This window comes from Schistocerca gregaria, chromosome 5 (genome assembly GCF_023897955.1).
Source record: "Schistocerca gregaria isolate iqSchGreg1 chromosome 5, iqSchGreg1.2, whole genome shotgun sequence".
Taxonomy (NCBI): domain Eukaryota; kingdom Metazoa; phylum Arthropoda; class Insecta; order Orthoptera; family Acrididae; genus Schistocerca; species Schistocerca gregaria.
Window position 1 is genome coordinate 99739850 of NC_064924.1, and position 13803 is coordinate 99753652.

A 13803-nucleotide genomic window follows, 5' to 3' on the forward strand; every position below is an offset into this window, starting at 1 on the left:
TGTGATGTCCTTAGGTTAGTTAGGTTTAAGTAGTTCTAAGTTCTAGGGGACTAATGACTATAGATGTTAAGTCCCATAGTGCTCAAAGCCACTTGAGGCCATCAGTCCCCTAGACTTAGAACTACTTGAACGTAATTAACCGCCACACACATCCATGCCCGAGGCAGGATTCGAACCTGCGACCGTAGCAGCAGCAGCGGTTCCGGACTTAAGCTCCTAGAACCGCTCGGCCACAGCGGCCGGCTTCATCAAGGGATTGTTCAAGCTGGTGCAGGCTGTGTAATGGTGCGGGGCGTATGCAGTTGAAGGGATGTGGGACGCGTGATTCGTCTAGATACGACTCTGCCAGGTGACACGTACGTAAGCATCCCGTATGATCACCTACATCCATTCATGTCTATTGTGCATTCCGGTGGACTTGCGTAGTTCCAGCAGGACACCCGACTGGTCCAGAGTACCTACAGAGTGGCTCCAGGAGCACTCTTCAGAGTTCAAACACTTCCGCTGTCCACCGAACTCTCCAGACACGATCATTATTGAGCATATCTGGGATGCCTTGCAACGTGCTGTTCAAAAGAGGTTTCCACCCCATCGTACTCTTACGGATTTGTGGTCAGCCCTGCAGGATTCGTGGTGTCAGTTCCCTGCAGCACTATTTCAGACATTAGTCCAGTCCATGCCACAGCGTGTTGCGGCATTTCTGCGTGCTTGCGGCGGCCCTGCACGATATTAGGCAGGTGTACCAGTTTCTTTGGCTCTTCTGTGTATGAGCACTAGTACAGTAATACGAAAAAGAACGTAGCTTTGTAGAGTGATTTTGCCATTTTACCAGCCGTCAGCTTGTGCGATCTGTGAATGTATCTCGAAACATTTGCCCACGACACGTCCCACATTGATAGGTAATGTTTCCAAATTAGTTTGACTACTTTGGGTATAATCGACAATAAATTTTGTTTACCACTGAGTTCAAGGTCAACAAACCCCCAGTACTTTAAAGAACGGAACTTCTTTCTGCTGCGTGAAGTAGCAAAACCGGCCTGTAAAGTCAACAGATGAAATGTAATGCATTAATATGATTACTCACCGTCGCAGCAGGTGCTGAAGTTGTCCTCTGCCCGCTTCAGCACACACGTGACCATGCTTGAGGAGATTCATATATACTATTGTCGTTCTTTTGTTGTGATGTTTGCTACTGATAACATCCTGGAACCTAGCCTTGAGTTCTTCAGTTGTGTGTGGGATTATGTCGCATACACTTCCGTTGAACAGTCCACACAAGTAAAAGTCATAAGTTGGCAAGTCGGGTGACCGAGGAGGCAAGAGTATATTGCACCGTCCTGCTCAAAGTAACATAATTGACGCTCCTCTTCTGTCAAGTTTGAATGAAACTCCTCCAGGACTTCCGAATACACGTCACTATTCACTGTCCTCTGAAAGAATATGGCTCCTATAAAGCGTGTGGCGGAAATGACACACCAAATGGCAAGGGTACCTGTTGGATCTCTTGTGTATTTTCTGTCAACCAATACCGGTTGTTTTGGGAACTGATGAACCTAGGCAGATGGAACCACGCCTCGTCCCTCAAAGTGACGTGTAGTAGGTCCAAGACATCAGTGGCAACATTTCTCAACAGTCATGAACATAAATGGACTCTCTCCTGCAGGTCAGTCTCCTTCAGTTCAAGCACAACACTTATCCTGTACGCTTTTAACTTCAGGCGCCTTCAGATACATCTACAGCTTATCTCACTCGCATCAACCTGTTGACTCAATATCCTGGTTGGCTTACGAGGTCTCCTAGTCACTATCTTCTTCACCTGTCTCTTTAATTCAGTTGTGCAGACAGATTGTGGTCTGTCCCTGGGAGAATTTTGTACCGATCCTGTACGCCTACATTTTTCACTTAGTTCCTGTATGGTGCTTTCTGCTGGCACAGAAAGTTCCGGAAATTTCAGTTGAAACAAATTCTTTTTCACAAAACTATTTTGGCGGCCTTACTCGTTTTCCATTACTACTGACGTGCACAATCACTGAAACATTACCGCTGCCGACGACGGTCCTGTTTTACGAGCTGCACCCTTTATAAAACATCTTCAACATTTACAGATGAGTTTGTGTGTTGAATACCTGCCTTAAAGCACGTAAGCGAGGTAAGGTTTTGGAAAGGTTTGAAATGACACTTAAAGTTTGTTGGAAACCGCTAAGAACTCTCATTATGAAACACTGGGTGAATGAAGTGTGGGAAATTTGCGCTCCATTTCAAGTAAAAGCTAGATTTTCACGCATTTCAATGTCCACGACGTCATATCTCCTGAACTATATGTTGTACAATGATATAGTTTTGTACCTACATTTAGTAGTACACTACTGGCCATTAAAATTCCTACACCACGAGGATGACGTGCTACAGACGCGAAGTTTAACCGACAGGAAGAAGATGCTGTGATACGAAAATGACTAGCTTTTCAAAGTGAACCGTGATTTATTTTCAAAGAATATTCTTTAGAATTTATTTTATTTACTAGCGATTCATCAAGAATATTAACACATTTAATCACACTATGTAAGCATGGAAGTAGTTGCCAAATCCCTTTTAACAAATGGAAATTTTATTCACTTTAATAGTGCCTAAACGCCTTTTTTTTAAAAAAAAAAAAGAAACAGATTTAAAAATATAATCAGAAAGCACCCTCTAAATATCAAAGTTATAATTTATTGTGTGTGTGAAATCTTATGGGACTTAACTGCTAAGGTCATCGACAAACACACACACATACACACACACACACACACACACACACACACACACACACACACACACACACACACACACACACACACACACCCGAGGGAGGACTCGAACCTCCGCCGGGACCAGCCGCAGAGTCCATGACTGCAGCGCCCAAGACCGCTCGGCTAATCCCGCACGGCTACCATTTATTCAGAGGCAGAAATGGTTCAAATGGCTCTGAGCACTATGGTACTTAACTGCTGAGGTCATCAGTCCCCTAGAACTTGAACTACTTAAACCTAACTAACCTAAGGACACCACACACATCCATGCCCGAGGCAGGATTCGAACCTGCGACCGTAGCGCTCGCGCGGTTCCAGATTGCAGCGCCTAGAACCGCTCGGCCAGGAGGCAGAACGAAACAAGTTTTGACTGTGTGAGCTTTCGGGCAGAGAACCTTGCCGCTCCCTTTTGACACGGCTGTAGTTACGACCGCTCACAACAGCCCCTGAAAGACTACACTGGTGCAAATCTGCAACACACCAGATAAACTGAGAGTTTTAACTATTTACACAAGTACACAAACTATGCACCCCCCGTAGGAGGGATGGAAATTGAACAAAACACTAACAATTAAAATATTAACCTTGCCACCGAAGGTGCAACTTGATTTTAACTTCTAAGAAAAGTTACGGTGAAAGGGTGGCAACTTTATATACTAAAATGATCATTTAAATAAAAGCCCATGAAATGGAATCTTATATTAAATTCTACAAGGTTGGCCAAACAATAGTTACGATGCTCTACAGTACACAGATACCGCCTCTCAAGATCATAGGCAATAATATGAAAGTTCCCAAAGATCAAAACATATTTCAGGTATTAGGCCGTTACACTCCCAGCAATAAAGTCGTTAACACACCAGATGCGACCAACATGACAGAGGCAGCTACTAACGTATGGTAGATTGGGAGATTACCGAACAACCCGAACCGCAGGTTGCTCTAACCTGCCCGTACTCCACAAGGGAAAAACGGACCACCCCATTTATAAACAACCACCTTCCCGCGAGTGGGCAAACGGAAAAGAATGGTGGGAAGACCCCAAAGCAAAACGGCTGGTGACCTCACCAAGAAAACAATTAGAATTTAACAAGAGTAAATCAAACAAGATATCACCAATCACTTAACTTCTAATAAACTGCGATTTCTCGAGAAGACCTGTGAGGGAAGATGCTGACGTAATCGGCGCACAGCGCCACCAACAGAAAGTACACCGTTCAACTTCACCACGCAGTTTTGACGCTAGAACTGCTACGTCGCCGGATTTGGCAGAAAAAAAACCGGTAGTTCGACATGATGTGTTCCAGACAAATCCGATATGTGACGAAACCAAAGGACAGACACTTCGAACACCTTTTATTGTGAACAAACCTGCAGTTAACATTGTTAGCAAAGTGGTCGTCCCTAAGCGATAACGTTCAGTTTTCCTTTAAATTCTTGCTCTAAGGGTACGGGCAGGCTGCTAGCTTGTTCATGTACAGAATATTTAATAATAAATCAATATCTAAATATACAGCTCTAAAACCGGCAGTACATTTACAATGCGCTGCTGATATTTTTATAGGGCGGAACGTCTATATCTTCCAGTCGATATATCTATACTTTGTTCGAGATATCGGGCGGCGGTTCAGGCATATTTTTTAAATGTCGATTCAAGGGATCCCCGATATTTTTAAAAATATCACCAGTCCTAATTGCTACTGGCGTGCAGCCGACCGCACTAGACAAAATAACCAACACAGCGAGCACGTGGCACGCGAGAGAAGAATGACGATTGGTTTACGGCTGGTTCCTGCCACTCTACTCGGGAAAATGTCGATCGTCAAGTTATTTTAATCGAAGTATAATCATTTACATCATGCTGTGAACGTGTGATAAGTCTTTCCTTTCCATCCATGTAAGCCTCGCATATTTTACAAACTGAAGTGCAGTTTTGCACGTGTTTCACGAGCGAATTGTGCGCTGATGTATACTGAACGCTTCCGTCTTGTTGCAGGTCCGACATCCTGGTTGTAAGCGACGTCATACAGAGCAAGAGCCTATGTAACCTGGTGATGGTGAGTACTTCCTCTCTTTACTCCTTACATACAAGAATGCCAGCAGACGTCATTACTTTAGCAGATACTGTTTGAATAAATACTTGTTTTGTAAGCAAAACTGCCTTTTCCTGCTGCTATTTATTTTATTTACCCCACACACGTTTCGCTTTATCTTGTTCTAAGGCATCATCAGTGGGATCTACAACAATACATTTTAGTTAGTTTTAGATTATTAAACAGTTCACGTAGCATTTTTTTTTTTTTTTTTTTTTTAATAGTAATTACGATTTGCTGATCCGTGTTTCGTCACATCTGGTCTGCTGGTTGCACTATCACATTTATTACTGTCATATACGCACAACTTTGCGTTCTGACCTTCTTCACCCTGTTCACCATGTTTCTTATTATTTTTCGTGATGTATTATTGTTCTTTTGCCACTTGATATAATTATTTCGCCGGACACTACTTTTCACAACGTAAATATTGTGAATCTATTACGTGTTTCCACCTCTTTGGTATGTTTACCTACTTGTTGTCAACTTAACGAAGTATAAAGTATATGTTGAAGACTAACTTCTATTCGTGTGTGTGTATGCGAGAGAGAGAGAGAGAGAGAGAGAGAGAGAGAGAGAGAGAGAGAGAGAGAGAGAGAGAGAGAGAGAGAGGGAGTGGGGGGGGGGGAGGTTTTAATTGTATGGCATTGTATTAGTTGTTAGCGAGTTGTTGAAAACTTCGGTGCCAGCTGATTTGACTTTTCCTTTCAATATTCTGTGGAGGGGTTCATGGATAGGTGAGTGTAAAGATGTTGGTTGGTATGACCATTATATTGGGCAGTAAAAGTGTATTAATTCTCTTGGGAGCGTTATTCTATTATTTTATCTATTAGTATAAATAATGAATTGCTTGGCATGTATACTTGGTCATTCATCATGGTTTTCCTTTCTACTTTGTTTTTCTGTATGTGGTAATTTTCTTGCAGGGTTAGGAGGCTTTTTTTTATTCTAATTATTTTCATGTCATCTTCTCTAGTGACTGGTCTGTGGTCATGTTTCTGAGGCGTTCTGTAAATGTTGAGTGGTTTGTCCCATATTTCTAGGCTCTCATGTGTTTTTAGCGGCAGGAAAAGGCAATTTTATTTACAAAACAAGTATTTATATCCCTGCTGCGGAAGATAGCCACAAAAAGCGGTCTGAATAGTTTATAGGCGTTGTCTTATTCGCTTTTCTGACAGGGCAATCCAAAAGTATTGTCCTCTTGTCCTGCAGTTCTATTCCTATGCCGTTCACGTCTGAAACAAAAATGCTTGTAATCCCAAGAGTCACACTTCATTATATTCTAAGAATGTAAGCTAAGGACGGAGCAATAGGTTCCCTACTCCCGTGCTGCAATATTCACGGTGTGCCATACTCCTTAGCAAACATAGGCGAGATTAAAAACTGATAAGGTCCAGAAAATACGGATCTGCAGTAAGCCGTTTGCGAGGTAATTGTTGCCGCGCGGTGTAGCCGAGCGGTCTCAGGCGTCTTGTCACGGTCCGCGCAGCTTCCCCCGTCGGATATAATTATATGGATAAGGTGTCTATTCTTTTGGACATGTACGAAAGAACAGACACTATATCCATATAAGCATATACAGTTCTGGCAATACAGGCCATGACCTCCGAACTCTTGGGGGACTTGGTAAGAATGTCATCCACGCGTAGTGAGTGTGTTGGGTAGGGACACTAAGAATGTAGTGTGTGGATATATAAGGTGAGAATGTGGGTCTCGCGGGATGCGTGCGCGAGATAGTCCCTGCAGACGCACTCTCCTCTGTGCCCTCGGCGGCTCAGATGGATAGAGTGCCTGCCATGTAAGCAGGAGATCCCGGGTTCGAGTCCCGGTCGGGGCACACATTTTCACCTCTACCCCTTTATATATATCAACGCCCGTCAGTAGCTGAAGGTATTAACATGTAATTCTAATTTAATTCTAATTCCCCCGTCGGATGTTCGAATCTTCCCTCGGGCAGGGGTGTGTGTGTCGTCCTTATAGTAAGTTAGTTTAAGTTAGATTAAGTAGTGTGTAAGCTTAGGGTCCGATGACCTCAGCAGTTTGGTCCCATAAAACCTTACCACAAATTTAAAAAAAAGATAATTTTTACTACACGCCACTGACGTCTGTATGAAATATTGTACTACTTGATACAGATCTGTGTCACATGCAGAATCAGTTTTGTGCTGTACACTTTTCTGTTGAAAAAATTCAAGTCAGAACATGCAGAGGACTGGAATGCACAACGAGGATTTATGCAAATTGGTCACAAATTGATATTCACACAAGTATCGACGTGCAGAGCAATTTCACCGCGCACTTGGCAAGAATAGTAAACAGGGGACATGATTGATACCAGGGCATAAAGTCTCCGCTAATTTCATTCCGTGTTACTCAGTTCCATCTCTAACGATCTCGTTGTCGAAGGGACGTTAAACACTAATTTCCTCCACCTGTACTCAATTGGACAGTAACTATGCTTAGCGGGCAGGTGCATGAACAATTTATGCGGATGTCAGCATTTTAGAGGGGATGCGAATAGAGCGTCGAGAAGGAAACAGTAGACCTAGAGACATGGCAGGCATTCAGAGCCCCGGATTCATCATTAACATCGATCCGACGAGCAACTGGTGCTTCAGTGACCACCAATTATATTCCAGAATGAGAGTTTCACTCTGCAGCGGAGTGTGCGCTGATATGAAACTTCCTGGCAGATTAAAACTGTGTGGTAGAGCACTTGCCCGCGAAAGGCAAAGGTCCCGAGTTCGAGTCTCGGTCCGGCACACAGTTTTAATCTGCCAGGAAGTTTCACCAAGTTTATTAATAGGCGGCTCACAGAAAGGGGGCTGAACTCACGACACCGTTTGCGCCATCTACGAATGGTAGTTGGCGTACACATTTCTACACCGACAAACCCGTTTCCAATCGTGTCGAACACATTCGGCCTGGAATCTCGGCCGGCCGGAGTGGCCGAGCGGTTCTAGGCGCTTCAGTCTGGAACTGCGCTACCATTGCGCGAGAGCTTGTACTGGTTGTCTTCGTGCTGGCCAAACTCTACTCTGAGCAGCAAGCTCCCCAATTGAGAACGTTTGGAGCATTGTGGGCAGTGCCCTCCAACCAGCTCGCAATTTTGACGATGCTAACGCGCCGACTGGACTGACTTTGGCTCGCTATCCCTCCGGAGGATATTCGACAGCTCTAACAATCAGTGCCAAGACCAATAACTGCTTGCACAAGGACCAGAGTTCAGCCAATATGTGAAGCTATTTCTCTTGAATAAATCATCCAACTTGAACAAATCATCCAATTTTTTTCTGAAATCGTGATCATTTGTTTATTTGCCCATGTGAACCACTTCTGCCGATTTCCTCCACCTTCGGATAATTCCTTTGTGGTGTGCCTTTTTTTTCTTAGAGAGTGTATAATGAAGTACCGCCTGGACATCACTACTTGATGAGAATTGAAAATGGTGCAAAGATTAGCATGTTGATTTGAATGTTCAGATTTCAATGTTCACAAATATAAAATTGTGTACTTCACAAAACGAAAAAAACATAGTATTGTATGACAATATTTGTAGTTTTAATAAACAATTTTGGAACAGCGGCCGGCCGCTGTGGCGGAGCGGTTCTAGGCACTTCATCCGGAACCGTGCTATGGTCGCAGGTTCGAATCCTGTCTCGGGCATGGATGTTTGTGATACCCTTAGGTTAGTTAGGTTTAAGTAGTTCTAAATCTAGGGACTGATGACCTCAGATGTTAAGTCTCATAGTGCTCAGAGCCATTTGAACCATTTCTTTGAACAGCGATCGCAATTTTTTTTAAAATTTTCTTTTTAAAATTCAGTCCTGATCGCACCATGTATGTCACAAGAATATAGGTGGTTCAAATGGCTCTGAGCACTATGGGACTTAACATCTCTGGTCATCAGTCCCCTAGAACTTAGAACTACTTAAACCTAACTAACCTAAGGACATCACACACATCCGTGCCCGAGGCAGGATTCTAACCTGCGACCGTAGCAGTCGCGCGGTTCCGGACTGAGCGCCTAGAACCACTAGACCACCGCGGCCGGCAACATAGGTGGCCGGTTTCGGTCATATCACATGACCATCTGTGTAAAACAGGTTCACATAATCGTGAAAACGTAAAAACGTAAAAATTGGTTGACATGAGGTAGAGTGAGAAGAGGTACCCGGAGCATCTTCGTATTTAAGCGTATATCAGTCACTTGCTGACACCAGTTGACATCGCAGCAACTGAGAAGAGTGCTCCACCTACCATCTACGAAGGATGCCATGGATATAACAAGTACTATCGTATTTTATCCTTATAAGCATTTTGTCATATTTTATTGTCAATTTATTAAGGTTTATATTACTTTCTAAATTAAATTACAGGTCTGATGACGGTCATGTGATACGACCGAAACCGGTCACCTATGTTCTTGTAGCATGCGTGGTGCGATCAAGACCGAGTTTCAAAAAGAATTTTTTTAAATGTTTGTAGTGATATTAAATGGAACGACCGTCTGGACTCTTTTGTAGGTTAATCAGGAGCCAGGCTCCGATTTATGAGGACGACACAAGGAATATGTAGCCAAAGGAGAACACTTTCATGCGGCCCATCCTAGACTATTGGACAAGTGTATGTGACGAGTACCAAATAGAGCTAACAGGGGATATTTAACGGCTACGATGGCCACAGGTTTGTTCGACCCACGGGAGTGCGTCAAGGAGACGCAAAACATAAGCCTTAAATGACAGACGCTTCAAGATTGACACACACTATCTCGTGAGAGTATATGTATAAGGTCGAAGAACCAGCTGCAAATGACTCTTGTTAATTCGAACCTCGTAAATTGAATTTCTCGATAAATCGTAGTAGTAGACTGGTTCGTTGAAAATATTTTGTTAAATGGAAGACATCTTACGTGTTTAGGTACACTCGATTAATCGAAGCGATTATCGTGATAGATTGGCCACAAACACGTTATAACTCGAAGTTAGCAGCCATCTGTCAGTCGGTAACTGGGATTCTTTAATCAATTGTTGTGGTAATTATTTGAGCAAACAACTCTCTGCATCATTTCTTTGTTTCTCTTAGTGAATAAAGCACTAGAATATACAAATCAGTTGTAAAAATTACTTTCTTGGGCGCTGCAGTCGTGGACTGTGCGGTTGGTCCCGGCAGAGGTTCGAGTCCTCCCTCGGGCATGGGTGTGTGTCTTTGTCCTTAGGATAATTTAGATTAAGTAGTGTGTAAGCTTAGGGACTGATGAGCTTAGCAGTTAAGTCCCATAAGATTTAAAAAAAAATTACTTCAAGGAAATGTGTATGTTTTGTTACTGGGGCCGAGAAATGGGGATACAGAAAAAAAGACTATAACGAAAACTTTTGGTATTCCGCCAACCAAACTGTCGACAATCTTGAAGCACCGAGATCGGATTGCAGAAAATGTATAACGTGGGCGTGCGAAACGGACCTGAAAAGGTGAGTTCCTGAGTCCTGAAGAGTGGTTACTGAAATGGCTTAGTCATTTTAGTGAAAAAATGCCATTAGATGTTATGCGCTTACTTAAAACTTAGCACTGCAAAGATTTTGGTTCACGATATAGGATAGCATTTAAGTTGGTCAGATGCCCAACGTAAGTTTCGGAAGCTGTGACCTTGTCTGATAAAGCACTAGGGGGAATTAATGACTGCTTCGAGAAATGCCTATTCATCAAGGAGGCAAAAACTCAACTGCAACAATACCACAAGAGCGGAGAGATGGATGCACGTTTCCACAATATGTGACGCACACTTCCTGACTTACGACACACCGTTGCGTTCGACAGTTTGACGAAGTGGAGGTAGGCGGTGACCTGAGCGACGCAGTAGCTTAGGTTGTTCCGTTTGACAAGAACGAAGAGGAAGGGGAAGAAGCAGAGCCGTTTCCCTGCGTCACTCCAAAAGAAGAAAAGTCGTCATTGGGCACAATATTACAATGGAAGTAGATTATATGTTTTCGGCTTTGGTCACAACAGAAAATGTGCTTGATCAAACAAACTGGTGAAGGTCACTGAGGCAGATCTCTGATACGTTTACAAAATAAAATTTCACTTTACTTATGTATTTCGGAACTTTGTGTACGAGGGGGTACCAAAAAATAATAATGAAACAAAACGGGAAGAGCACTGCCGTGACGAAACTTGTGTAGTATGCATTTCTGCCGCTAGGCTGCGCAGCCTATGTTGTCGACTGATTTGTTCTTTTAATCCCAATTTTTTGCGAACGCTGTTTTTGTTCTTGTTTCGTTTTATATGACGGCAAATTTAAGTGAACAAAGTGTAGCTCTTAAATTTAGTTTTCTACTCGGTAAAAGTGCTGCTGAAACTGTTTTAATGTTGAAACCAGCTTACCAAGGTGACACACAAGTGTAAGAGTGATTTGCTCGATTTAAAAGTGGAGTGATTGGCTCGATTTAAAAGTGGCAACATGTCGAGTGATGACAAATATTGTTCTGAAACTCCATAAATTGCCAGAATCGACGAAAATATTTAAAAAATTCGAGAGCTTGTGCTGACATACCGTAGACAGACAATTGATAACTGTCAGAGATTAGTGGGTTATCTTGGAGCTCGGTTCAGCGAATTTTACCGGTACGTTTGGGCAGACAGGAGACTGGTTTTTCCACAACGGCAACGCACCTGCTCATACAGACATCTCTGTTAAGACAGTTTTTAGCTAGAAATGACATAGTTACGCTACCCTACGCAACTTACTCGCATGACCTGGCTCCATTCGATTTTTTCTTATTCCCACACATGAAGAGGGGCATGGAAGGACACCGATTTGACAACATTGGAGAAGACAAACAAACAAAAAAAAAAAAAGGGGAGGAACTGTCAGCCATTTCCAAAAGATGACTGCAAAAAATGCTTCGAACAGTGGAATTACCGGTGGGAAAAATATGTTAGTTGCAGGCGTTTCGGAGCTGGGTAACGCTAGGAAGGACAATTGCATGACACTGGATTACAGGAACGTTATTGTAGCTACCTGCATCCTTGAAGGATCGTGTCTTCCCACAATGGCTATGGCATCAAATGGTTCAGATGGCTCTGAACACTATGGGACTTAACATCAGTGGTCATCAGTCCCCTAGAACTTAGAACTACTTAATCCTAACTAACCTAAGGACATCACACACATCCATGCCCAAGGCAGGAATCGAACCTGCGACCGTAGCGGTCCCGCGGTTCCAGACTGAAGCTCTACGGCCTCTTCCAGCAGGATAACCATCCATGTCTCAAGGCCAGAATCGCACTACAGTGCTTTGAGGACCATTCCCATGAACTCACGCTAATGTATTTGTAATCTAATGCACCTGATATGAACCCAAAACAAGAAATCTGGGATGCTGCCGGGCGTCACTCCGCATTGACAAACCACCAGGAACTGCGTGTCCTGTGTATTGACAAATGCTACCACATACCTCCAGAAACCTGCTAAGGACTTCTCCAATCCATGTCACGCAGAATCGCTGCTGAATTGCGTTCCAAAGGTGGACCAACTCGCTGTGAAACAGGTGGTCATAATGTTTTGGCTCGTCAATGTATTCATAGAACTACACTATTAAAATTATTGTTAACTTGCCGGCCCGTTGAGATGAAGTGCTTTCTTCCAAATCTTTCTGACATTACAGCTCAACAGGTGGACGTCTTCAGCGGTATCGGAGGTTTACGCGTCACCCCTGCCTTTCGTTGCTCGATTTGAATGGAGAGAAAAGTGGTGCGTGTAGTGACGTACGCGCCCCACAGAGCCGCGGTTGGCCGGGTTATGGCGCCGCGCTGCGCGCGCACGCACACACACACACACACACACACACACACACACACACACACACACGCGCGAGCGCGCTGCCCAATCAACGATGGCCGCGGGCCACGGCTTCATTCAATTAAAACTTGCCGTGCGCCGCCGGCCGGGCCTCTCCGCTCTCCTCTACACTCGCCTCATCTTTTATTCAGACGCCCTCCGCTCTGACTCAGCGTCCCCTGCCATTCTCTCTCATCTCTCCCGTATAAATTTTCGCCCTCCGGTCTCTCCGCCACGCCGTGCATAGCCTTTTCCCTCTCAGCTTAAAACCCGTCCGCTGCACTCACGTCAATTTATCATAGTCTCAATCCTCTCCCGCCTTCCGCACCTCGTTGCCTTTTACTTCCCTTCCACTTGCTACAATTCTTTCCTCTTCCTCTTCTTCCTACAGTACCTAGTCTGTACACGAACGCCCCTTCGCACCTTAAAAGGCTTTCATCGTAGACGGAAGGATTTTCGGTGAGAATAAATTCGTGCTACTTCTTTTGTTTCCTCTGCTGCAAACTAGGAGCTCGTCTCTGTAAAATGTGCATTACAGTTGAGACGGGTGGCACAAAATGAAAGTGTCCCTCTTTGGTCTTCAGCCGAAATTGGCCTCGATACTGTTCTTAGATTCATTTTGCGACTGACTATCTACTGTATGAAGGAAAATGAACACTAAATGTAGTAGAGCTGCCGGCCGGAGTGGCCGAGCGGTTCTAGGCGCTACAGTCTGGAACTGTGCGACCGCTACGGTCGCAGGTTCGAATCCTGCCTCGGGTATGGATGACCACAGATATTAAGTCTCATAGTGCTCAGAGCCATTTGAACCATTTTGTAGTGGAGCTATTTTTCTATTTGGGGCAGCGAAGTAACAAACGATGGCTAAAACAGGGAGGATAGAAAATGCGGATGACAATAGAACGAAAAGATATTAAAAACACTAAAAATCCGCCTCGATTGCGAAAAAACCCTTTGTCAATGATTAAAAGAACACCATATCTATACATTTACAAACGAAAAAGAAAAGGAAACACAATCAGTACATACGTACACTCCACCTCAGACCGGGCTGTGTGCGATGGGCCATGACCGGCCATAA

At 43.9% G+C, this 13803-nt stretch overlaps 1 protein-coding gene and 1 non-coding gene across 4 annotated transcripts in view; both read left to right on the plus strand.

Moving 5' to 3' along the window:
• The window catches only part of LOC126272054 (SH2 domain-containing protein 3C), a 950261-nt gene that overhangs the window by 736951 nt on the left and 199507 nt on the right, over positions 1 to 13803 (plus strand). For all 3 annotated transcript variants that reach the window (XM_049974570.1, XM_049974571.1, XM_049974572.1), the window contains one exon: positions 4789 to 4849. In XM_049974570.1, the coding sequence (XP_049830527.1) occupies positions 4789 to 4849 (61 nt within the window). The remainder of the gene's footprint in view (positions 1 to 4788; positions 4850 to 13803) is intronic.
• Trnat-ugu (transfer RNA threonine (anticodon UGU)) lies at positions 6648 to 6722 on the plus strand. Its single transcript has one exon. It is a non-coding gene; the product is annotated as a tRNA-Thr (tRNA).